This window comes from Erinaceus europaeus, chromosome 7, assembly GCF_950295315.1.
Source record: "Erinaceus europaeus chromosome 7, mEriEur2.1, whole genome shotgun sequence".
In the NCBI taxonomy this organism is placed as follows: Eukaryota; Metazoa; Chordata; class Mammalia; order Eulipotyphla; family Erinaceidae; genus Erinaceus; species Erinaceus europaeus.
Window position 1 is genome coordinate 89,142,720 of NC_080168.1, and position 27,672 is coordinate 89,170,391.

The 27,672-nt window shown below is 42.3% G+C and overlaps 1 protein-coding gene across 1 annotated transcript; it reads right to left on the reverse strand.

The window, feature by feature from the left end:
* Positions 1-62: 62 nt before the first annotated feature.
* On the reverse strand, positions 63-27,043 carry GLIPR1 (GLI pathogenesis related 1). Its single transcript, XM_060194929.1, has 5 exons — positions 26,804-27,043; positions 5,441-5,550; positions 1,764-1,849; positions 329-355; positions 63-231 (listed from the first exon to the last, which is right to left on the reverse strand). Exons 1-5 carry the CDS (start codon positions 26,909-26,911, stop codon positions 77-79), a joined length of 486 nt encoding a protein of 161 aa, XP_060050912.1. The 5' UTR covers positions 26,912-27,043; the 3' UTR covers positions 63-76.
* Positions 27,044-27,672: the final 629 nt, after the last annotated feature.

Genomic DNA, 27,672 nt, shown 5'->3' on the forward strand with positions numbered 1-27,672 from the left:
CTGGTACCACATGTGCAGGAGCAACAGTAACGTTCTTTGACAAAAGAAAAGCCACACATGAATGAGGTCTTATGCACTAGCCCACAGGAACTATATTAGGGTTTTTGTGCTTGACCCAAATGATAACTATAACACTCAATATTATAATCAGTGGACTAACAATGAGAAAGAGAGATAAATATTTGTTACGAAAATATACCGGCCGGCCTGGAAACTCATTAGTGAAGTAACCTGTGAAATAAACAAAATAAGCTCTTAACTTTTTTTTTATGATTCATTAATATAATTCACATAGGTAAAAATGAAAACAAAAGATTTATATACATACCTGTGACTTGGTCTCGCTGCTGATTAACTGCAAAGTCAAAAAAGTTATTAGTAAGACTATTGTTTTTAAAGAGAGAGACCAGAGTATTGCACAACTCTGTTGCAGTGCTGGGGACTGGACATGTAGGCTCTGGGGTCTTAGGTTTGCAGGGCCCTGTGTTCTAGTCTACTGTCCTAACCCCTGCCTGACTTTAAATGAACTTTTATATATAAACCTGTTACAGATAGAACATTTCTCATACTATGAGATACCATGTGCTGTATTACTATGTGAGCTGACAATAAACATAATTAGTTGAACTGCCTCAAGAGTTAGACGACTTGCATGCACAGGGGCTGCAGGTCCAATTCCTAGTAACTTACATGCTTTAGCAGTGTTCTCTCATAGAAGCTTTAAAATTATCACCCGTGAGAATTATTTAATTGATTAGTAAATTCCTCCCTGAGAAGAATACCATTAATGATCAGTCAGTAATAAAGATGCATTGACTTCTCTCATCTGTGGGCCTCGGGCTATCCCAGTCACATCTACTGCTTCTGAACTTTTGTTTAAACCCTAGAAAGTGTGTAAGGTAGTTTTTGAGTCCCATCAGTTCTGCACCAGCTATTGGGTTGTTGGAAAAGTAATGCTGCATACAAAAACAGGAAAATACATCAATGACTTCCTACAGTAAAGTCCATCAGGGAGCAGACTTCTGGAAATATGTGTACAGCCGTGATCCTCTTGCCTGTGATTGGACTTTCTAGAGAATTACCGTAAAAGATGGTGCCGTGTTTAACTTTTCTTGGCAGTTATATTCATGAAATAGTGTGACATACTAGCTAGCTTTTTTTTTTTAACACTTTTCTTTTAAATGTCAGATACTCAGCTATTGAAACCATAAATATAACATTTCCAGATCACAAACTTAGCACATCCTTGCTACCTTCAGTGAGAAAGTCTTCACTACTGTGTTGCAGCTTTATTGTACTTATTGCCACCAAGGTTATCACTGGGGCTCATTGCCAGCACTACGAATCCACAGCTCCTGGCAGCCAATTTTTCCTTTTTTTTTCTCATTATTTTATTTGAGAGGAGAAAACACTTGTGAAATATCCCCCCTGCACCTGGTAATGCATTCGGCTGGGTGCACAACTACCTGGGCCCTGTTGCATTTGTCTAGTGACCTATAATAAAGGTGCAATGCCTTGGACAGGTAGGGTCACATTATTTGAAATTAGCAAATCTTGAGTCATATCATTGTTATAATGGTTAAATCTAAAAGGGCATAATTTGCTTCCTTAAATTTATTATAGCTATACGTTCATTTTTAGGACAGTAAGTCATTTGGTCTGATGGCTACTTGACTAAAACAAATACTTGTATTCTTAACTCTGTACAACAGTTTTTTTTTAACCAAATTATATTATTGATAGTTTTTTTTTTTTTTACTTACCACAGAGATTGTACAAACACTTGTCATTCTTTTGACAGGCACTGCAACTACGACCTTTCTCATATGGCCAAGTTGGGTAATTTCCTCTGTAAAGTAGAATTTATTGATTAGGAGAAATATTTTTCAGTTACAATTTGCTATAAATCCTATGGAGTAGTGGGTTGGTAAGAGATTAAATTGCTAAAATAGACTTTTGGTGACTTTAAGGCAACAAGCATTCCCTGTTACTGAACATGGTACCCTGTGAACTCATGAACTCTGAAAAAATTAAAGCATAGAAACTTAACCAGGGGGCTAGATGGTAGCATACCTGGTTAAGTACACACTTTTTATCATGCACAAGGAACTGGGTTCAAGCCCCTGATCCCCACCTGCAGTGGGAAAGCTTCATGCATAAAGTAGTGCTTCAGGTGTCTTTCAATGACTTATCTACTCAATTAAAAAAAAAAATACCAAAGTATCTCCTATTTCTGATTTTATGAGACCTGAGAGGAGGGGCATTGAACTTTGATAGTGAACAAAGTGTGAAACTGTACCCCCAGGAATCTTACTTTGTAAACCAGTGTCAAATCACTAGTAAATGATTTTTAAATGTATATAGTAAAGAATTACACTGTGAGAGTACCACGCACAAGGGTAAATTCAATGTGTAACAACCTTCTTATTGCAGTGATGACAATGAGGCCTGCAAAATGTTTTTTTTTTTTTTTTTTTTTAAGGAAAAGAAATTGTTAACCCAAGTCAATGTAGAGCCAAATGAGGTTAGAGTATTTGAGTTGGGAAAGAGGTATTTACAAAGACAGTGAAGATTCTGATAGCATTTCTTAAAGATGCCCAGTGGATAAAACGTTGAACTCTCAAGCCAGAGGTTCTTTTCTCTCCCCTTTTCTTTCATTAATTGTTTTGTTTCTTCCTTAAAACACAATATTTATGTTCTGTAATTCACTTTTGCTGCCCTTGTTTTATTGTTGCAGTTATTATTGTTGTTATTAATGTAATCGTTGTTGGATAGGACAGCGAAATGGAGGAGGGGGAGACGGGGAGAGAAAGATAGACACCTGCATAGACCTGCTTCACTGCCTGTGAAGTGACTCCCCTGCAGGTGGGGATCTGGGGGGCTCGAACCAGGATCCTTATGCTGGTCCTTGCGCTTTGCGCCATGTGCGCTTAACTTGCTGTGCTACCGGCCAACTCCCTTTCTATAAGTTTTTTAAAGCTTGCTTTATTGGAAGTCAGAGCCAGAGCCGGAGCAGGAGCATCACTGGCATGTGCCATGTCAGGGATGGAACTCAAGGTCTTGCTCTTGAGAGGGTCTAGAGCTTTATCCACTTTAGTACCTCAGCTACTGTAGTCTTTGTTTTAAATAAATCTAATTATGCTACTTTGGTCTTTCTTAAACTGCATTCCAACTAAAGAGGGAAAAACTGCTCAAAAGCAGTTTTGTCAAAAAGCAGGGTAAGTTCTTGGGGAATGACAGAATTTATATCTTGAGTAAAAAGTTACTGGATTTCTTTAGAAGGAAGTGATTATAAGCCCAGAGTATACTAATAATAAGTTTTTATGTTTTCCTTGGTTGTCTCAGATAAAAGGTTGGAGCCCAGAGGCTCCAGGGAGAGCAAAAGCTAATACTTCTTCAAGGAAAAGACAAACTAAGAGTTCCCCAAGGCAGTAGTAGCCAAGTACATGGTTATCTTTCCCTCTTTTTTTTTAAAGACTTATTTTTTTTTAATACTTTATTTATTAATGAGAACATAGGAGGAGAGAGAAAGAACCAGGCATCACCCTGGTACATGTGCTGCCGGGAACTGAACTCAGGACCTCATGTTTGAGAGTCCAATGCTTTATCCACTGCATCACCTCCCAGACCACTGTCTTCTTAGACCAGTCTTCTTTCACTAGTCCACTTTGAGTGACTAGAGTTACTGTTACTTCTCTTGCTCACTGGAGCCTAAGGGAATGAAAAAGTGGGTTGTATCATGAGGCAGATAGTAGGGATCAGCCAGAAAGACAGGATTGTCAACACTGTCCTGGACATAGAAATGTGGAGAATAAGACTCCAGAGTTGAAGTCACATATACAACTAAACACTCCACACTTGATTCTGAAGAAATCCTAAATCCTGCACTTGAGGCTAATGTGGAATAGGGAGTTGTGACCTCGTTAAGTACATACATTACTGTGCACAAGGATTCAGGTTCAAGCTGCTGGTCCCCACCTGCAGGGGGAGAACTTTACAAGTGGTGAAGCAGGGCTGCAGGTATCTATCTCCCCCTCCATTCTCAACTTCTGTCTCTATCCAATGATAAAAAATATTTTTTTTAAGTCAGTTGTGGAAGGCTGAGGAAGCGAGGTTATATAAGTGAAGTTTATATAAATTGAGGAACTTAAATACTCTGGAAGGTTGCATTAAAATGACAGTTTTAATGAGCCAGTAAAGTAACATTAATCCTGTTTTGTAATGCTACTACTACATTCAATTAATTGGTGTCCTTGGAGACATTCTGCTTTTATTGCTTTTAAAAAATGTGCTCTTGGGGGTCGGGCAGTAGGGCAGGGGGTTAGGCGCACGTGGCACTGTGTGCAGGGACTTGTGTGGGGATCGTGGCAACTGTTAGGAACAGCCCTGGAATCAGAATGGAGGTTCCCTTTGCAGTCAGGGCTCTTGAGGAAGAGCTTATCAGTGAAGGAGGCAGAATTTGGGTCTGTCTCTTTGCCCTTATTTGGTCAGATTCCCCCAAGTGACCCACCCTCCCCTCCTGCTAGTGGCCTGTGAATGGACTACATAAAAAGAGGATCTGCCCCTGGCTTCCCACTTGCAGGGAGTCGCTTCACAGGCGGTAAAGCAAGTCTGCAGTGTCTTTCTCTCCCTCTCTGTCTTCCCCTCCTGTCTCCATTTCTCTCTGTCCTATCCAACAACGAATGACATCAACAACAATAACCACAACAAGGCTACAACAACAATGGCAACAAAGGGGGAAAAATGGCTTCCAGGAGCAGTGGATTCATGGTGCAGGCACTGAGCCCAGCAATAACCCTGGAGGCAAAAAAATAAAAATGTGCTCTTGAGGGCTGGGCTGTGGTGATGGCCCCCCCAAGTTGAGTGTACACATTACCATGTGCAAGAACCCGGGTTTGGGCCCCCACTCCCCACTTGCAGGAGAGGAGGATGCTCAGGAGCATGGAAGCAGGGCTGCGGGTGTATCATCACTTTTTCACTCCCCTCTCAATTTCTCATTGTCCAATCAAACTTTAAAATTAAAAAAAAAAAGGAAAAGTGGTCACCAGGAGCTATAAATTTGTCATTCAGGCACTGAGCCACAGCAATAATTCTAGTGGCAAAAAAAAAAAAAGTCCGGGAGGTGGCGTGGTGATAAGGCTTTGGTTTCTCATGCATGAGGTCCTGAGTTCGATCCCTGGCAGCACAGGTGCCAGAGTGATGTCTGGTTCTTTCTCATTAATAAAAGAATAAAATCTTTTTTAAAAAAAGTTGTTTTTTTTTGTGACCAGGAGATGGCTCAGTGTATAAAAGCAAATCATCAGGCATAAGGTCCTGAGTTTGATCTCAGCACTGCATGTGCCATAGTAACGCTTGGGCTTACTCTCCATTTTCTTATTAATAAGTGAATAAACCTTCCAAAAGAAATTTGTAAAAGCATTTAGAAAGAATATCTACTTACGCTGGTCCATAGTTGCATACAAAATGTGCTACGTTACTGTAACTAATGCCAGACACTTGAGGGCAAAATTGTACTGCACAACCAACTTTGTAGCTGTCTGCCCAAACAACCTGAAAGAAAGTGAAAATTTTAGACAAAGGATAGAAAAATCAAATATACAACTACTGAGTATGATTAGATCTTTATACAACTCGCACCATTGTATGATCATTGGGAGTATTACCACCAAGTCAGTCTTGCTGCTCAGAAAAAAAAGTCAGCAAAACAGACTGCAAAGGAGTGGTCAGTGACATGGGGAGGAAGCCAAGAACAGGGCAGCGGTGACTGGAATTGTCAGCACTCAGTGTTAGGAGCCTTCCAGTATTTCAACAGGGCATGCACATGAGCTAGCAATTAAAGTTTTGTTTTGTTTTACTCGTGAACTTTGTGACGAGTCATTCCAAATAAGGGATACCTGCAAAGTGGATGGTTTAGATCCAGCAGGTGCTTCCACAAATTGGATAAATGGTGCCTGAAACCAAAGCCCAGGTTTTGGCCCTCAGAAGACAAAGTAGAGGGGGCTAGATGGTAGTGCAGTGGGTTAAGCACATATGGTGCAAAACAAAAGGACTGGCATAAGGATCCTGGTTAGAGCCCCCAGCTTCCCCACCTGTAAAAAACGGTGAAGCAGGTCTGAAGGTGTCTATCCTTCTCTCTGTCTTCCCCTCCTCTCTCAATTTTTCTCTGTCCCATCCAACAACAAATATAACAATAACAGCCACAACAAGGGCAACAAAATGGGGAAAGTAGCCTCCAGGAGCAGTGGATTTGTAGTGCTAACACTGAGCCCCAGCAATAACCCTGGTGACAGAAGAAGAAGAAGAGGAGGAGGAGGAGGTGGGGGAGGGGAAGGAGAAGGAGAAAAGGAGAAGAGGAAGAAGGAGAAGAAAAAGAAGGCGGCACAGTAGAGGGCTTTACGTTTGGAGATGGCAGGGTTCCTGCAAGAGTGAGCTGGCCTGAGCCTCGACTCTCACAGCAGAGGGCAGCCAGCCTGTGCAAACCTCAGGGAGGAAAAGTCTCAGTGGCAGAACTGAGGATTGTGAGCACAGCAGCTCCTACAAAATGGATTCTCATGTAGTATGATGAGAATGCAATGGGACTTTCATGCCTGAAGCTCCAAAATCCCAGGTTCAACCCCTGCCACCACCTTAAGAGAGAGCTGAGCCGTGTTCTGGTTGAAAATGATGAAGAAAAGGAAAACAGATAAAGTGCTTAGACTTACTTCTGGCATATAGCAGTCCTTTGGTAAATGTTCATGCCTTATTCTCATCTAGCTAATCATCTTCCTTTGAAAATTATGAAACTGAACTTTTATTAGGGACCCTTAATGTTGCATGGATTAATTTAAGTGGTAATCAAAAACCGAAAGAACAAAAATGTAAGAACTACTCATTGAGCATTAAACCTAAATGCTTTTTCTATTGAGAACAGCTCTCCTCACCGCCCTCCAGTCAGAGCCACTCTGTGTGGCCAGGGAAGCGGCTCATCAGAACTCTGTGTAGCCTTCAGCTATATTTCTGGGGGAAAAAAATTCCCTTTCCTCCAGAAATGATTTTTTTTAACTTAAAAAAAAATTAATTTTTTTTTAACTAGCAATATCTACCACTCTGGTTTATAGAGGAGAATTCAAACCTAATGCTATTTGATGACAGGTCCTGTGAGGACTGCCCACACCCTAAGTAAGTTGCTATCCCTTGCAGCAGAACCGGGAAGGACTCTCCACACCATTTAACAAAAACCTTCCATCTGAAAGGCCTAGTGGGTCAGATAACAAATTATATATATATGAAACAAAGAGAAATTGGTAGGGGAGAGGGAAAGAGAAAGGAGAGAAAAGACCTGCAGCCCTGCTTCACCACCCATGAAGCCTTCTCCCTGCTGGTGGGGACTAGAGACTCGAACCCAGGTCCTTGCACACTATATGTAGTGTCTGCACTTAACCAGATGTACCACCACCTGGCTGAGGAAACACTTTTGTTAAATTGCTAGGAACTGTCCTCAGTATTTTCTGAACGTTATATACATTGTCAGGCTGCTGGGATCTATGTGTGAGGGCCGAGTTAGGCCCAGTGACATATTCTGATGCCACACTCTCCAGAGAAGTGTGCAGGATGCTGAAGGAAGAAGATGCTGAAGGAACAAAGTGGAAGGAATAGGTATGGAGAAGGCAGTTTTCGTTTGCCATTTGACTGATTTCTTCTCTGAACCCTGTCTTCTTTCCAGAGAAGGGTATAAGTCTATGCCTGACTTTATGGAACACTAGGGAAGGATGTGATGAAAATGGGAGACCTCTTAATTTTGGGGTGCTTTTGGGTAGTTGGATGAAGTGAGAAATTAACCTACAGAAAAGTAAAGAGAGGGGTCTGGTGGTGGTAAACTCAGCTGAGTGCACAAGTTATCAAATAACAACTTCCAACCATCATTACCCTCTTTCTTTTGGAGAGACTGGTTGCCAGTTGGGATAATAAAAAAATTTAAAAAAAAAAAAAATTAACTCAACAGTGCCATCTAGTGGCCATTTCTAGCACAACAATATTTAGGTTGATGATCTGTCAAAATTTCAATTCAAAAATGCATCTTTTTTTTTAACTGTAGAGTACTAGAAATATTTTGACTTACTGATTTATCTATAAATTAAATATATAGAGACTAGATCAGTGCTAATCTGGCACAGGTGATAACAAAGATGGGACTCAGGATCTTATCTCACAAGTCCAACACTTTATTCACTGCACATTCCCTGGCGACTCTAAAATGCTGACAATAGCATAAAGTCCTGTGGCCACAACCATACTCAAGATTCAGAACATTTCTGTCCCCCCCTCCAAAAAAAAACACGTTCCTGTGTACCCAATCACCAAAATCTCTCTCTCCCTTCCCCCTCTTCCCTCCCCCTCTCCTTTTCTTTTTATCACGGTACTTTTGTTTTTCTCCAGAATTCTAGGCAAATTGAGCCACTTAAAAGGCAGCTTTAAGAATCTGGCTTCTTTCACTTAACACTGTAAGCATTTACTATTATTCATGTTATTGGAGCTGTGACAGAATAAACAGATACCGTTCTCTGGCTCTCCAGAGTCTGGATAGAGGCAGATTAACATGTCTCCTTCCTGTGTACATGGAAAGAACCAAATACTCTGAGTAGTAACTCATTGTGTGGTCCTAGAGACCCCCCTTTTTTAAAAAAAAAAAAAAAGCTTTTATTGTTTATTGAATAGAGAAAAGGAGGAGAAACCCCTGTAGCACTGCTTCAGTGCTTATGCAGCTTCCTCCTACTTTTGGGGACTGAGGGCTTGAACCAGGGTCCTTAGGCATGGTAACTTGTGCACTCAACCTGGTGCACCCAGATCCTCTTTTTTTTTTTTTTTTAACTTTTTTGTTTTTTTAAATATTATTTCCTTTTTGTTGCCCTTGTTGTATTAATGTTGTAGTGTTATTGTTATTGATGTCGTCATTGTTGGATAGGACAGAGAGAAATGGAAACAGGAGGGGAAGACAGAGAGGGAGAGAGAAAGATAGACACCTGCAGACCTGCTTCACTGCCTGTGAAGTGACTCCCCTACAGATGGGGAGTCAGAGGCAGATCCTCTTTTTATGTAGTCAATTCACAGGCCACTAACAGGGGGGAAGGGAAGGTCACTTGGGGAATCTGACCAAATAAGGGCAAAGAGAGAAGACCCAAATTTTACCTCCTTCACTGATGAGCTCTTCCTCAAGAGCCCTGACTGCAAAGGGAACCTCCATTCTGATTCCAGGGCTGCTCCTAACAGTTGCCTTGAATAGTTTGGGGGTGGCAGGCTCTCTTTCCCGGAAGCAGTCATTTAATTCTTATTGCTGAGCAATAATCACTCAATGGAGCCAATCAAGTGGTCTCTTTTCAAAGCACCAGGAGCGGCCAACAAAATAGCTTCCTAGGGTAGATGCTGAGCTGCTATTTAGGTCACTCCAGATCAAATTCATCCCCACCTCACTGGAGGAAGTATCAGTGCTGTGTTCTCTTTCATCCTCTCTTGCCACTGTCTCACTTTAAAAAAAATTATCATAGGCAAGTGAGTTATGTATTAAACTTGTGAGATTTGGGTAAAGACTGAACTATCCAAGGACCCAGGTTCAAGCCCCCGGTCCCTACCTGTAGGGGGAAAGCTTCACAATTAGTGAAGCAGGGCTACAGGTGTCTCTCTCCCTCTCTAGACCCCCCTCACTCTCAATTTCTGGCTATCTCTATTTGATAATAAAGATAATTTTAAAAGGCAGCTATTACTCTGCTCTTGACCTCACTTTGTGTATGTGTGTGTGGGGTGTGTGGGGTGTGTGTGTGTGTGTGTGTGTGTGTGTGTGTGTGTGTATGTGTGTGTGTCCAGAGCACTACTTAGCTCTGGTTTAGGGTGGTGCTGGAAACTGAACCTGGAAACTAGATCCTCACACACTAAAGTCTTTTTGCATAACCATTATGCTGTCACCCCTCAAGATGCCTCTCTCTGTTTTTAAAATGATGGTAATAATTAGGGGGTCAGGGTGAGTGTACTCATCACCATGCACAAGGATCTGGGTTTGAGCCCTTGCTCCCCACCTGCAGGTGGGGACGCTTCATGAGCAGTGAAGCAAGTCTGAAAGGTGCCAATATTTCCTCTTTCTATCTCACCCTCCTCTCTCAATTTCTATGTCCTAGCAAATAAAAATATAAACAAAAGAAGGATGGTAATAATGCCAAATCCACTGGTCTATTTTGATTTTTTTTTCTTTTGCCTCCAGGGTTATTGTTAGGACTTGGGGCCTGGACCATGAATCCACTGCTCCTGGAGGCTATTTTTTTCCCTTTTTCTTGCTCTTCTTGTATTATCATTGGTGTGGTTATTATTATTGTTGTTGATGATGATGTCATTGTTGTTGGGTAAGACAGAGAAATGGACAGAGGAGGGAGAGAAAGAGAGACACCTGCAGACCTGCTTCACCGCTCGTGAAGGGACTCCCCTGCAGGTGGGGAGCCAGGGGCTCAAACTGGGATCCTCACTGGTCTTTGTGCTTTGTGCCATGTGTACTGAACCCCACTGTGCTACCACCTGGCCCCTATTTTGATTTTTTTGCTGTTTTAGTGCTGGGGGTTGAAACTTGGATGGTGGGGGGATGCCAGTCCAGTACATGTACAATAGTATTATTGTATTAGAGGGCCAGGGAAAGAACATAATGGTTATGCAAAAGCCTTTCATGCCTGAGGCGCCTAGGTCCCAGATTCAATTCCTGCCATTATCTTAAGACAGAACTGAAGCAGTACAGCTAAAACATAAGAAAATAAAAAGGAATAAAGAGAAGTGTCTAGGATCACTTTTAAAACATAGCAAGCCCTCAGTGAATGTTTGTATCTTATTCTCTCTCTCTTTTAAAAAATATTTTATTTATTTATTAATGAGAAAGAAAGAAGGAAAGAGAAAAAAGACCAGATATCACTCTGGTACATTTGCCACCCGAGATTGTACTCAGGACCTCATGCTTGAAAGTCAAAATGCAAGGAGCTGGGTGGTAGCTCAGTGGGTTAAGCACAGGTGGCACAAAGCACAAGGACCAGCATAAGGATCCTGGTTCAAACCCCCAGCTCCCCACCTGCAGGGAGGTCGAAGCACAGGCGGTGAAGCAGGTCTGCAGGTGTCTATCTTTCTCTTCCCCTCTCTGTCTTCCCCTCCTCTCTCTATTTCTCTGTCCTATCCAACAATGACAACATCAAGAACAACAATAACTACAACAGTAAAACAAGGGCAACAAAAGGGAATAAATAAATAAAAAAGAATACAGAAGTTTCCAATGGAAGGGATGGGTCATGGAACTTTAGTGGTGGGAACTGTAAGGAATTATACCCTGTTACCTTACAATCTTGTTAATCATTATTAAATCACTAATAATTTTTTTTAAAGAAAGTCAAATGCTTTATCCACTGCACCACCTCCCAGACATGTATCTTACTCTCTTTACAGTTAATTTTCGTCCTGTTTAAAATTCTGAAACTAATCTTTTATCAGGGATATGTCTGCCGTTTGCATTCTTTTCATTTTTTGAGTGTTGTAAACAAAAAGTTTGATTGTAAAAATATAAGAGATAATCATTACTGAAAAGTAGACTTATATGTTTCTTCTAATTAAACAGCTCTCCTCTGCCAACAGTCAGGAAGTGAGGTCAGCCTTGTGTGGGCAGGGAAGCAGCTAGTCAGAATTCTGTGTTGGATTCCTCTTCCTCAATTCTGCAAAATGTAGTTTTCCCCTCCCCCCATACAGCAGTGATCTTTTTATTTCCTTTTTTAATGTTAACAATAGTTACTGCTCTGATTATTATTTAATTACTGTCATCAGGGTGGTCACTGGGATTCACAATGTATCCACCACTCACAGGTTTGTTTTTTTTCTTCTTCTTTTTTTTTAAGACAGAAATTGAGACCCAGCGGAGAGAGAGATAACTGTAGCACTGCCCCAGTGTTGGAGTTTCCTCCCTCCCACAGGTGGGGACCAGGGGTTTGAACCCAGGACTTTGTGCATGTTAACGTGTGTACTCGATACAATGCACCATCTCCAGGTTCCCTGGTTGCCCTGATTTTAAAGGAGAGAGTTGGAACCTAATTCTACTTAACAAGTCCTGCGAGGGCTTCCCACACCCTAAGCAAGTTGCTGTCAGTGTACTTTCTCTCAGAGCAGAACCAGAAAGGATCCACACCATCTAACACAAACTAGCTGGGAAGAAGCTCCTGGGAGCAGTGTTTCCCCCCCCCCCCCCCCACCTCTACCTCCAGTTAACCACCTTACCCACCATCACCCTTTTACAGTTAAAGTGCTTCTGGCTCATTATCAGGAGTATGGCAACAGTGCAACTGTTAAAGAAACAAATACATCACACTTTCATTGGTACCACAGAGAATGAGGCTGAGGGGTGGGTTGGGGGGGGGAAGTTCCATTAGGGCTGAAAACTAAGTAGACCGACAGTGCCATCTAGTGGGCATTTCTAGCACAACCAAACTTAATAACTTGATAACCTGCCCTGGTTTTCCCCAAATATCACAGATCTGAATTCTTAGCTGTAAATTCCCTAATTTGAAGCATCTTGGGACTGAGGGTATAGCATAATGGCTATAGGAAAACACTTTCATTTTTGTGGCCATTGTTCAAGGTTCAATCCATGATACTACTACAGGACAGAACTAAGTAGTACTCTGAAGAAAGAAAAAAGAAAAAAAGCAAAGGAAAGGAAAGGAAAGGAAAGGAGAGGAGAGGAGAGGAGAGGAGAGGAGAGGAGAGGAGAGGAGAGGAGAGGAGAGGAGAGGAGAGGAGAGGAGAGGAGAGGAGAGGAGAGGAGAGGAGAGGAAAGGAAAGGAAAAGAAAGGAAAGGAAAGGGGACAGGCAGTAGCACACTGGGTTAAGCATACATAGTGCCAAGTGCAAGGACTGGCATAAGGATCCCGGTTAGAGCCCCCAGCCCCCCACCTGCAGGGGGGGGGGAAGGCCACATCACAAGTGGTAAAGCAGGTTTGCAGGTGTTTATCTTTCTCTCTCTCTCTCTCCCCTTCCTCTCTGGATTTCTCTCTGTCTTATCCAATAGCAGTAGGGCAGCAGCAGCAACAAAAAATTAACAGCAACAACAATGGAAAAATGGTGACCTCCAGGAGCAGTAGAATCATAGTGTAGGCACCTAACCCCAGAAAAAAAAAAAAGAAAAAAGAAAGAAAGGAAAAGTAAAGAAAAGAAATACTAAAAAAAAGAAAAGAAAAGAAAAATAATTCTTTGGGGCTGGCATGTGTGCATGTGGTACAGAGCAGTGTTAAAACCTTGGCCTCTCAAGTATGAACTACAGAGTTCAACCTTCAGTTTTCTAACAAATCTTTTGAGGTCCACAAAATATTAGCGCTTCTTTGTATCCCAAGATTTATGGGGCTGGTTTTAAGATCAGCCAGTTTGGGGAAGGGTTCTCTCTAAAATTTCATTCCTGTAGACAAGGTGGGTGGCTCAATGGGGAGAGATTAGGATTGCATATCTAGGGTCCTGGGTTCAGTTCCTGGGACTGATTATGTGGGAGTGGTGCTCTTAGCCTCTCATTCTCACCACATAAAAATAATGAAAACTTTCAAAAAAAAAGTGCAATTTCAGATGATGCTGGAGGTGGCACAGAGTAGAGCAATCAATTTTGCAAGGAAGCAGTCCCAAATTTGGTATCTGGCATTGCATGTGTCAGGACAATGTTCAAATTCCCTCTCATCAGTAAATTGATAAATAACATTTAAAACAACAAAAAAAATTCAGGCTGAAACTGCAAAATAGCTCTCTTTAATACTGCACTGTTTTGCCATCCATATAACTAAGCTTTGATCCTAGCCTACGTACGGAGCATTGGGGAATGCCTCAGTGCTATGTTGTGTTTCTTCCTTTGTATATTTGTGTCCATTTGAAAGAGTCAGCCTGGAGCAGTGTAACCATGGTAATTACCAAAAAGGAAGGAAAAAAAAAAAAAAACACCTGCGATTTCTATTACCTAAAGTCAAGTTTCTTCCTCTTGCTTTGGATCCCTGTATTGATGGCCTTAGAATACCTTTTCTATTTAATTAAATTAATCAGTTATTATTTTTCTTTAACACATGGTTCAACTCTAGACTATGGTAGTGCAGAGAATTGAACCTGGGGTTTCAGAGGCTCCAAGATAAAGAAAAAAAAAACTTTTGCATAACCATTATCCTGCTTCCCCAGTCCTAACACAGAATATCTTAACCTGTTTTGTTGGTTGTGGCCAGGTGTCGGGCTGCACCACGGAGAAGAGAGAGAGAAGGTCCAGAGCAAGTGGGGTACACAAATCTTTATTATAGGATGGGCGGTGGTGGCTCAAGCCACGTGGAGTCAGCTGACAATGGCCGTCCCCACTACCTCACCACGGGGCTAGAAAGGAGAGGGCGCAGAGAGAGAGAGAGCCGAAGGAGCCCAGAGAGAACGAGGGGGGGGGGAGTGAGGGAGCTTTTATTGGGCCACAACCAGGGATGACGTGTGGGGACAGCATTGGTTGAAGGGGGCACTGCTAGGATTTTGCAGGGTGTGGTAAAACCTGGGGGCGGAGACTGCATCAGAGTAATTCCTCAGCATCACTGTCTTGATGTGTGTCTGCTGTCAGTGTAACAGTTTTCTTATCTTTGTTGCTGTCATGCTGAGTTATTTCCCATTCCTCTGAAGTACAGGCTCACATCGCTCCTGCACACCATACATCATCTATAATATACAACTTTCTACTTGTTAATGTTGCCTGGAGTTAGTTCCCATTCCCTTCCTCTTTCTCTGGGCAAATTGCATTCAGTTATCAAGAACCAACACATGCATCTCCTGTCACCCAGACAATATGGCTCTGCTCCTGCTTCTGGCAGGTTAGCTACACGGTCCTCTGCTCACAAGGGACTTTGGCAGGTTTTCTAAAGAGCACTTGCTATGTACCGTAATACATCTGACTGATCTCCCTCAAAAGAAAGACAATCAAAAGTTCTAGTCACTGTGCCACCTTCTGGTCCACCTGACGGGATTCTAAACACACACACACCACCACCACCACTACCACCACCACCACCACCACCACCACGCCTTGCAATACTGTTGCTGTTCTTTTTCATCACCTCAGTGTCTTTTATATTTTTGAGCTCTTTCCTGGTTGTGTGTTTCAAATATTCTTTTTTTAAAATTTTTTATTTATTTTTTTTTTCTTTTGTTGCCCTTATTTTTATTGTTGTAGTTATTGATGTCATCATTGTTCGATAGGACAGAGAGAAATGGAGAGAGGAGGGGAAGACAGAGAGGAGGAGAGAAAGATAGACACTTGCAGACCTGCTTTACCACCTGTGAAGTGACTCCAACCAGGATCCTTACTCGGGTCCTTGAGCTTTCTGCCACGTGCACTTAACCTGCTGTGCTACCACCCAACTCTCTCAAATATTCTTATGTGATTCCAGGGATCTAACTTAGGGCCTGAAGCTTGAGCTAGCTCCTTAGCCTAGTTTTTTCATTTCTTCTCCAACACATGGAGTTATGACTTTTGACTCTTTTTTTCCCCCCTTTTGTTGCCCTTGTCTTTTTATTGTTGTTAGTTTTTGACGTCGTCGTTGTTAGATAGGACAGAGAGAAATTGAGAGAGGATGGGAAGACAGAGAAGGGGAGAGAAAGATACCTGCAGACCTGCTTCACCGCTTGTGAAGCTACTCCCCTGCAGGTGGAGAGCTGGGGCTCCAACCGGGATCCTCCAACTGGGATCCAGCTGGTCCTTGCGCTTTGTGCCACATACGCTTAACCCGCTGGGCTACTGCCTGACTCCCCTTTTGACTCTTTTGTTATGTTGCCACAGATCAGGGCCAGGGCCTCCTGTCTTAAGCAAGTGCATGGTCACTAAGTGACTTCCTGGTCCCTCTAAAATAGTCTCCTATTGGTCATCTCCAGTTCCTCACCACCTCAGGTTGACTTATCAGGTAACAACAGGAGAGAAGAGGAAGAAGAAAAGATAACCAAGTTGCAAAATTCCTTCAATGCCCTGGGGACTGGGATTAAGCCTGGATTACACACACAGCAAAGCAGCACACTATCCAAGTGAACTGTTTTGCTGGCCCAATCTAAAACATTTTTAATCTTTGAGTATTCATCTCACTACTCTTACTCTTCATGATGCCCTATTCTTGTATTCTACTTTGATATTTCTAAGTCTATATTTTTTGTTTAAAGAATTTGCAAATATCATGACCAGTCATTTTTGATATTTTGGTTGACTTCTGTTTTAAAGGCAAGCTGGGACATACAGGAAAACCCATCCCTTTAACTGCATAAGACTACACACCGTATGATTTATTCATTTATTTAAATATATATACATAAATATGTTGGTCATCATTTCTCCTTTGGCTAATTCTGCTTCTGTTTCTATCCGTATTGGTCATGACACCAGGTTCCCTTGCATTGCTTGATGCTGTGATCTATTTACATAATCACTGTCTTGCCTGAGACCCACCCTGCCTGCAGGGTATTGGTTTAATCCCCACTGGTTAGATGGAAACTTTCTTTCTTCTGTTTGTGCTCTCTTTTGTTCTGCCCCCTCTCTTAGTTATTTCCTTTCCCCTTGCCACTTCCCGTGAAGAGATACATAAAAGGCGATATATCTAATCAATGAGGATACAAAGGCAGATTCTTTGCTGATAAATAAAAACATTGAATCGCATTCCCGCTCAGCCATGAGTTCCTGGTTGTCTCTCTCCTGCCCTCAAAGCTAGCCAGGCATCTGGCGCCCGAACAGGAACCAGCATAAATACACACATACACGGCGGCGGGGGCGGGGGGTGCAGAGCAAAGTGTCACTCTGGCAGAAGCACAATGCCAGGGATGGAACTCAGAACCTCATCTTGCACAACCAGCAACCAGCACTGTATTCACTATAGCGCATCCTGGGTGTTCCACAAATCCTGACTGTAACATACAGCTGTTTTATCACAACCACATTCAGGATCTAGAGCCTCTCCATCCGCCACCCCCCTCAAATGTCCCTCAACTCATACCCCTGCATATTCATCCCCACCTCACCCCCATCCCTGCCAGCCACTCATCTATCACTGAAGCTTTGCTTTTCCCAGAATGCTGGATAAATGAATCTGTTTTAAAGGCAGCTTTTAGAATCTGACTTCTTTCACTTGACACAGTAAGTGTTTGCTACTCATGCTGTTGGAGTCATGACGGATGGCGGGGTTGACAGACATCACCTTGTGCCCCTCTGGGTTCTCCAGAGTCTGAACAAAGATAGATTAGCAATCTGTCTCCCTCTTGTGCACATGGAAAGACCCAGACATTCTGAGTCACTTACTGTGTGGTCTGAGAGGGCCTCTTTCTAAGTAGTTAGTCACTTCCCAGGAAAGGAAGGATAATGTGGGAATCTGACCAAATAAGGGCAAAGACACACACACCCAAATACTGCCTCCCCAGGAGCCCTGATTGCAAAGGCAACCTCCATCCTACCTCTAAGGCTGTTCCTAACAGTTGTAAAGAACATGGTTGGGTGGTGACCAGACTTTAGTTTCCTAAAAGCAGTCAGTCCTTACTGCTGAACAATAATCGCTGCATGAATAGACTGATTGATCCAATTAAGAGGTTGTCTTCTGGGCCAGGTGGTGGTGTACCTGATTAAGCACATACTTTACAGCACACAAGAACCCAGGTTCAAGTCCCTGGTACTCCCCCTGCAGGGGGAAAGGTTCATGAGTGGTGAAGCAGGGCTGCAGGTGTCTCTCTCTTTCCCTCTATCTCCCCTTCTCTTTCAATTTATGTCTCCAGCTAATAATAAATAAATGATTAATTTAAAAAGATGGTCTCTTTTCAAAGTGCATTTGGGTTCTGAGTTAAACTACAAGGACTAAGTTCCTATTTCAGCTTCACCACCCACTTTGTGACCTTGCTCTCACCTCATTTGTCTTTGACAGTAATGTCATCATCCTAAATCTAGATTTCTTCTGACATTTTAAATCCAGACCTCTTTTGATATTTTAAATGTCATAATAAGGAAATTATTAGAGGGCCAGGGCCATGTACATAATGGTTATATAAAAGACTTTTATATCTGAGATTCCAAGGTCCCAGGTTCAAATCCTTAGCACCACCCTAAGCTGGTCCTCTGGTGAGAGAAAGAAAGGAAAGAAGGGAGGGAGGAAGGCAGGAAGAAAAGAGGGAAAGAAAGCCTAAAACACAGAGAGAATGACTATAGCTCTGCTCAGCTCTGGCTTATTATAGTGCCAGACTGAACCTGGGACTTCAGAGCCTCAGGTACCAAAGGTTTTTGCCGAATCATTATGCTATCTTCCCTGCATGGAGGTGTTTTTTTTTTTTTTTTTTTTTTTTAATTAGGAACCTTGTTGTTTCATGCTCTATTTTCATTACCTTTAATATAACAAAATACATAGTGGGGAAAAAAATCAAAAAGTCTACTCATTATTGAGAAATGAACCTAAATCTGTCTTCTACTGAAACAACCCCCTCAGCCAACAGTACATAGGGTAGTATAAAATTATAAGTAAGGCTTTTGCCAGGCAGACAGAATAGCAACAGTTCAGTGCTAGGCTAGTGAAAACCCCCAGGCTTAAAACATTTACAAGTGCAAAAACTAGCAGTCAGCTCCTAGTCATTCTGAGTATCAAAAGAAAATGCTTCTAGATTTGGCAATCCAATAGCACAGCAATCTGCCCCTGAGGCCAGGGCGGCTAGTGACTCATTTCCCCTGCTGTCCCACAAAACCCAGTTTCAGTTGAAAAGTCTATAGCCAGTGTATCCTGCCTATCAAGCAGGCAGTTGGCTATGTGTGCTAACATGTCTGTCTCAACTTGCAGCAGATGGCTCCTTTTTTAAAAAAATATTTATTTACTTATTTATTCCCTTTTGTTGCCCTTGTTGTTTTAGTGTTGTAGTTATTACTGATATCGTTGTTGTTGGATAGGACAGAGAGAAATGAAGAGAGGAGGGGGAGACTGAGAGGGGGAGAGAAAGATAGACACCTGCAGACCTGCTTCATCGCTTGTGACACTGGGAAGCCAGGGGCTCAAACCGGAATCCTGATGTCAGTCCTTGCACTTTGTGCCACGTGCACTTAACCTGCCGTACTACCGCCCAACTCCCAGATGACTCCTTTTGATTGTCCTCCCTTCTCATCTGTTTTGGTGACTATTTCTTAACCTGTTTATTCCAATCAACTTCCTATAACCTTTGCTGCTTGGTGCATCTCTCCAGGATGCCCTGTGCACTGCCTACCAGAAGAAGGACAAATCTGTCTTCCTCTGGTGGCCCATACAGAGATCAAGCCCCTGGATTTGGTATTATCAGCACAGGCCAGCCTTGTGTGGGCAAAGAGGCAGGTAACTAGACTGTGCTGGTTTCTTCTACCTGGAATTCATCAGCTTTAACACTGAAAAAAAATACAGTTCTTCTCTTTCCTTCATAAAGCAGTGATTTTTTTTTTTTTTAATGTCAGCAATTATTACTGCCATGACTTTTTTTTGGAAGAGAGTTGGAATTTAATTCTAGTTAAAGACAAGTCCTGTGAGGACTGCCCATGGCCTAAGCAAGTTGCTGTCAAAGTGTTTTTCCTTGTAGCTGAATCAAGAAGAACTCTAATTTTTTTTTTTTTTTTATTAAAGGCAAAGAGAAGGGAGGGGCAATGGGGGAGGAAAAAAAAAAATAACAGAACACCAAACCAGAGCATTTACTCAGGCACATGTGATACTGAGAGTTTTAACCAAGCTGTCAGCTGTCACGTTACTTCCTATAGAGTTGGGGAAAACCAACTCACACAAGAGAGCGAACATTTATTCACTGCCTGCTATATGCTAGCTCTCTAAGATATAGTGTATATGTATTATATATTCAACCCTTGCCAAACTGATAACCAAGTCTCAAGTGAGAAAAACAGCTTCTACCCTTTCTGGGCTTCTCTGTGAACAATATGTCTCTTACAGCTCTGTGATAGCAGTAACTATCAAATTTACAGAGATTGTTGCTGTATCTTCCTGGGATGGGAGTGGTGGTAAGGGGGGGCAGGTTCCTGGATGGAATAGTTTCCTACTGAGAACAACAGGTTAGGCTCATTCAGCTTGGTTTCTGATACCTGTATGTTAAGTACAGGGGAACAAAAATCTGTGTCCCCCCCCCCCAAAAAAAAAAGTAGGTCTTTAGCAAAAGAATAATTTCATGGGGGAGGAATTCTGGAGGTACAGTGGAGATCACCTTTGAAAGAGAAGGATGAGTACTGGTCCAGAGGGGTAACTCATCAGACAGGGTAGCTTGCCATACATATGGTCAAGGCTCAAACCCTGGCACCACATGGGGATACCATGGCACCAGGGGAAGCTCTAGTGCTGTGGTGACTGTATGAAAGACTCAGCCCAGGCTACTTTGTGGATGGAACTCGAAGGGATCATGTTAAGAGTGATAAACCATCTTAACAACAAACAATGCCAGCGATATCTAGAAGCCTCGTACTTCAGGGTTAAACGGAAGATTTGTGAGATTAAGAGGGTGGCAATTTTGAGGTACTGATATAAATACGGAGAAAGTACTCCATTAGGACCATAACTCAGGTCAGGTTTTGCAGTGTTTGAAAAGAGACTAGCAAATCTTCCACACTAGGAGGAAAATGAGGCAAGAAAAGTTATGTGTGAATGTATGTGTGTGTGTGTGTGTGTGTGTGTGTGTGTGTGTGAGAGAGAGAGAGAGAGAGAGAGAGAGAGAGAGAATATGCAAGTGTGTGTGTGTTATCTAGTTGAGGACTAAGGCAGCTAGAAGACTGTCCTCTTCTATGTCCCCTGTTTACAAATGCAGGCACTTAAACTATCATACAGGACTGAGCTTCTAGTCTGATGTGGTTGTAAAATTCCAAACACTATAGGTTGATGACTTAACAACACCACTAATCCATTCTTTCCCACACTCCACAACATGTCAGTCTGAGTTATGGAGTACACAAAAAACAGAGTACCCCACAGCAGAGAGAATATGGACACTAAATAAATCTAAGCAAAGGAATGAAGAAAGGAAGGTATCACTAATAATAGAGATCTGAATGTCCAGGTAAAGGCATGAATACGGCATGTGGTAGTGGACCACGGGTCAAACTGTGGGCCATCCCTGGCCTAAGGTACACCTGTGAGTATGTCATTTACTCAGTTATCAACACCAGCCTTCACTTGCCTCCCTCTGCGGCTGACTAACTAGATGCATCTTGCACTAAGTGAGATCCAGGAAATGTGGAAACTTCCTGAATGCTCATCAGCCGCTGAATGGGTAATCAAATAGGCCATAGCTATAACTGTTTTTGTTTGTTTGTTTAAATGAGAAAGAGCACTGATTCATGCTGCAACATGACGGCTCCTGAATTGTTACATGAACTGAAAGAAGTCAGTCACAAAAAGGTCACATACTGTAGGATTCCATTTCAATGAAATGTCCAAGATAGGCAAACTGAGTGGATGCCAGGTGACTTTGGGGGTTGGAGGTGAGACTAAGGGATAGATAGCTACAAATGTGTTTGAGGCTGATATCAAGGGGTAATTAAGATTTTATGAAATTAGATGCTGGTGATTGTTGCCCAAGTCTGTGAATATACTAAAAATCCCTGAGCTATATGTTTTATTTCTTTACTTATAAAAGTTTCAATGCACTGATACAGAATATATATATTTGTGGATAGAGACAGTGAGAAGGGAGGGGGAGATAGAAAGACACCTGCAGTGGTCTGGGAGGTGGCGCAGTGGATAAAGCATTGAGCCCTCAAGCATGAGGTCCCGAGTTCAGTCTCCAGCAGCACATGTAGCAAGCAGTCTGATGTCTGGTTCTTTCTTTCTCTCCTCCTTTTTCATAAACAAATAAAATCTTTTCAGATTAAAAAAAAATAAGAAAAACACCTGCAACAGTGCTTTAGCACTTGGGGGTGGGGGGCAAGGGCTTGAATCTGGGTCCTCTTACATGGTAATGAGTATGCTGTAGCAGACATGCCAACACCCACCGAAGGTGTTGAAGAAGGAAGAAGGACAAAAACAGTATGACCTCACTCATAGGTGGAATTTAAAAGGGAAAACACAGGCTGAAACTTAAGAGACTCACTGCAGTCTATTTCAGCAGAGTCAACAAATCTGGAGGTGGGATTCAGGAGAGGGGGTGAGAGGAAGTAGGGGTCCCAGTACAATGCGGTGAAGAAAGACCTCAACTGGCCATAGGAGTGGCATCTAGACATCTGCTATAAGGAAATTAACTATACCCATGCAACAACAGCTGACAGGCCAAGGAAGATCCAAAGGAAAAAATCAGTGGAGAATTTAATTCTGTGTGTGTGGGCTTCACATTACTGTTCCCTTTTTTTTAAACAGTCTTGATCTTCTTAACTAAACTTCTCTTTCTTTCTCCCACAAATATGGAGCATTACACCAAGGCTACTTAAAGACTGTGTGTAACTCCAAATGGTGACTTATCCAGTATCTGGGTCTTCTCCATGTACACATTACCAATAGACTTATCTCTTCTCAATCTGCCTCATACTTGATTAATTACCCAACCTCTGCTGCAAAACTCAAATGGGCATAGGATGATTTCTTTTACAACTGACACAAGAAGCTCAACTTTAGGAAGTGAGCAACCATTTAAAGAACATGAGAACTAGAGAACTAGAGCATTACTCTGGCACAGGTGATGCTGGTGATCAACACTGGACTTCACATGCTTGAGAGAGTCCAATGCTTTATCCACAGTACCACCTTCCAGACCCCAACAAATGAGTATTCTTATGTCCAAAATATTAACCCTTCCGGGAGTTGGGCAGTAGCACAACAGGTTAAGCGTACTTGGTACAAAGCACAAGGACCAGTGGAAGGATCCTGGTTCGAGCCCCTGGCTCCCCACCTGTAGGGGAGTCGCTTTACAGGTGGAGAAGCAGGTCTGCAGGTGTCTCTCTTTCTCTCCCCCTCTGTCTTTCCCTCCTCTCTCCATTTCTGTCTGTCCTATCCAACAGTGATGACAACAACAATAATAACTACAGCAACAATAAAAACAAGGGCAACAAAAGTGGAAAATAAATATAAAAAAATTTAAAAAACATTAACTCTTCCTTCCACTACAGAAGGGGGAGAGAAGCTCACAGATAATTTTGGGGTGACCATCTCTAAAATTTCACTCTAGCTGGGGCCAGGTGGTGACTCATTTGGTTGCGCATACATATGACTATGCTTAAGGACCCCAGTTCAAACCCCTAGTCTCCATTTTACAAGCAATGAAACAGTGTGCAGATGTCTCTCTTCCTCTCAAAGAAAACAGAATTGGCCACCTGGACTGGTGGTGTTATCATGCAGGTACAGAGCCCCAGAGATAACCCTTGTAGAGAAAAAAAATTCAATCCTGCAGTTAGGGAGGTGGCTCAAAAGGGTAGAGAGCAGGACTTGCATGCATAAGGCCCTGGGTTCAATTCCTAGAACTGCATCTGCAGGAGTGATGCTTTTACCTCTTTCTCATTACATTAAAAAAAATCTTTCAAAAAATATCTTGGGGAGCAGGGATGAGTGGGTGGGTGGTGGTGTGACTCAGTAAGTGTATATATATAATACTATTTAGGAGGACATGAGCAGGAATCTGGGGTATATGCCCCAGCTCCCCACCTGCAATGAGGATGCTTCACAAGTGATGAAGCAGGTCTGCAGGTGTCAGTCTTTCTCTCTGCCTCTCTATCTCCCCTCCCTTCTTAATTTCTCTCTGTCCTGTCCAATACAGTGGAAAAAATGATGGCCACCAGGAGCTGTGGATTTGTAGTGCTAGCACAAGCCCCAGCAATGATCCTGGTGGGGGGGGAAGAAGAGGAAGAAGAAAGAAGAAGGAAAAAGAAAGAAGAAAGAAAAAGGAGGAAGAGGAACAGCAACAGCAGCTGAGTGAATTTATGGCATACTTAGAAAAGAAGATAAAAAAAATCTCAGGTGGTATAGCAGGTATAGTAACCAACTCGCCAGCAAGCAGTCCAAGTTTGATCCCTGGCTTTGCATATGCCACAGAAATGTCCCTGAGTCTCTTCTCTCACCTCTCTCATTAATAAATTGATAAATTTATCATTTTTAAAAAGATCTCATACTTGGGCAGGCAAATAGCACATTTGGATAGTGTACTGCTTTGCCATATATTCAACACTGATTGAAACTCAGTCCCCACTGACTGCAGTGGAGGCAAGCTTAGTGCTGTGGTGTCTTTCCTTTCGCTCTGCCCCTCTGTACCTCTATCTGAAAAAAAGTCAGCTTGAAGGGATGGGTGGCACACTGGTGAGCACCCTTGTAACCATGCTCAAGGACCTGGGGTCACACCTCTGGCCCCCACCAGCAGAGTGAAAGCTTCATGAGCAGTGAATCAGTGCTACATGTGTCTCTCCCCTTTCCCTCTCAGTTTCTGTCTCTATAAAAAGTCAAATTAGAGTGGTAAATCCTGGGTGTTGACAAAATAGAAAAAAAAAAAAAACCTCAGCTTTACATGATCTAAATTCAAGTTTCCTCCTCTTGCTGTGATTGCATATAATAGTTCTGGCTTTAGAAGATCAATATCAGGGCTGGCTGGTGGTGCACCTTGTTGAGCACACATATTACAGTGCAGAATAACATTTTGTTAAAGACTTCTTTACAAATGATAGGCAAAAGTGAAAAAATAAGAGCATCACTCTGGCACATGTGATGCCAGGTACTGAACTTGGAACCTCATACTAGAGAATTTAACCTCCCAGACCACAAACAGAATACTTTCTTTTTTTTTTAATTAAAAAGGATGTTTAAAATGAATAAAATCATTTGTTTCCATACTTGATTACAATTTTCTTTTTGCTTGCTAAAACCCATCAAAAATAGTTTCAGTACCTTTAATTTCTGGCCTGACTACAGAAACTGGGGTATCAAAGTCACTAGACTATTAACTGAGATGGGGAGCAGCATATACGAAGACTGTACATGTTGTCTAGGGCTCTCTCTCCATTGTGTTGCAAACTGGAATTGGGGTGTGGAAACCCAAACTAGTTTGAGTTAAAATACTAGATTGCTGGAACAGTCATAATGCATTTTTGCATAGAAAAACATGCCTTGACTTTTCTGACAGCTCAGTATCTCCATGGGAGACTTTGAATGTAGATTTGGGGCTAATATTGTGCATCTGGAACAGAATTGCACAGAATAATTTATATAAGTTTACATGTTGGTCTGTTTTGGGAATGGGGTTGTTTCACTACTTTTTTTTTTTTTGTCTTTGTGTGGCTTACGGCATGTTTTCAGTTCATGTTTGAAAATTAGAAGCTATGGGAACACCAACTCTTATTGATGTGTCCATTGGAAAAGCTTATTTCTCCTGTATTTTTCAGTCTCTAAGCATCAACTTCAAATTTAACACCGGGAAATTTAGTCACTCCTAAGGTCCTTTGATTGCTAACAAATTGAATGGGCCCATGAGAAAATAGTGGCTATTAGTCAAAACCTGTCCATAGTGGGGGACCTCACATTTCATCCAGTTCACATACATGAACTCTTTGGCAGTCTGTTCCATTTTACGTATTTACATATGAAGGCTTTATTAATGATAGATAAAGGGGAGAGAACCATGGCATCCTTCTGGCACATGTGATGTGAGGGATCAAACTCAGGACCTCATACCCGAGACACCAATGCACCATCCACTGCATCGCATACCAGACCGTATTTGTTAAAAATTAAACATGCAGCCCCTATCTTCCCATATTTACAGTTCATCAGTTTACAATATATTTTATCAACACGAGAGACCAGTTCCCTCCTCACCCTTGAAAAGACAGCTTCAAGATAATGTAGGAACAACAAAATAGACCCCTTTGTGGGCCACCATAGGACCTTGCCCTCAACTTGATCAACAACGGTAGAGAATGTTCCATCCTCCGAACGGAGGATGGACAACATACTCTATGCTACACCTGACGAAGATGGGTCCTAATATTGGGGCAGCTTGGAACATTCCTACTCATGACCACAGAATGTGAGCTCAGATCTACAGGGATGCAGAAGGCATATAGGCTCCTAAGCTGAATATGGGCCCCAGATCACATCAAATTGATGGGGTATATAGTTAACAATATTTATACACCTTTCCCATATTTGGGAGCTACTCTCTTCCCTGATCCAGCTTTTCGATCCTTTTCCCAACCATGACATCATCTCCCCAGACAATAACTTGGATCCACCTGCATATCAGATCTCAGGATCAGGGAAAAAAAAGAAACGAACTAGGATAGCCACAGGCCCTTTGGACTATAACTTAAATATGCCTACTAGCTATCTACAAAATGGAGAACCCCCTACCCCCCTTCATCTGCACTATTCCAGCCTTTAGGTTCATGATAGTCAACAACTTATTTGGCTTTATATGTTAACTCTCTTTTCAGCCATCAGGTTCCAGATGTTAACATGATGCCAAACAGATTTCCTGGACAGACAACCCCACCATTGTGTCCTGGAGCTCCGATTCTCCAGAACCCCGCCCCACTAGGGAAAGAAAGAGGCAGGCTAGGAGTATGGATCCACCTGTCAATGCCCGCCCATGTTCAGCAGGGAAGCAATTATAGAAGCCAGACCTCCCACCTTCTGCATCCTAAATGACCTTGGGTCCATACTCCCAGAGGGTTAAAGAACAGGAAAGCTATCAGGGGAGGGGATGGGGTATGGAGTTCTGGTGGTGGGAATTGTGTGGAGTTGTACCCCTCTTATCCTATGTTCTTTGTCAGTGTTTCCTTTTTATAAATAAATTTTTAAAAAAGAGAGAATGTAGGGCAAAGATTTACCTGAGTGTAATGGCCACAGACATGGTTGCACTTCCTGGTTCTGAACTCATAAAACCTAACTTCATTGTACCAAGCTGCGATGGCTCTTGACACAGAGAAGAGAGACATACTCCCAGACCAGATATTTTCTCCCAATGCAGTGAAATTGGGGTGCAGCTTTTGAGATAACTGTGGATTATGTGCAAACTGACACTTTTTCGCCCATCCTTTTGCAATTTGGGCTAGTACTGGGTCCCAAGTCTGTAAAATAAAATAAAATAAAACAAAACAACTGGATGATCAAGAATAGTGTAATCAGAGTGAGCAAATGTAAAACCAAATAAGAAATGAGGTGAGAGGACAAGAACAGAGAAGGAACCACATCTGTGTGATCTATATAGCATGCATGGTCTTTAGGCAGTGATTGGGTGTGGAGGGTAACCTGGGAGTTGGCACAGTAGTGTTGGCCTCTCAAGCATGAGGTCCTGAGTTCACCCTTGTCATTGCATATGCCAGAGAGATGCTCTGGTTAAAGCTTTCTCTTTCCATACCCCATTAATAAATAAGTAAATCGGGAGTCAGGTGGTAGCGCAGCATGTTAAGCGCATGTGACACGAAGTGCAAGGACCAGCATAAGGAGCCCAGTTTGAGCCTCCGGCTCCTCACCTGCAGGGAAGTTGCTTCACAGGTGGTGAAGCAGGTCTGCAGTGTCTATCTTTCTCTCCCTTTCTCTGTCTTCCCCTCCTCTCTCCATTTCTCTCTGTTCTATCCAACAACGACATCAATAACAACAATAATAATAACTACAACAATAAAACATCAAGGGCAACAAAAGTGAAATTAAATAAATAAATATTAAAAAAATAAAGAAGTAAATCTAAAAACAAAAA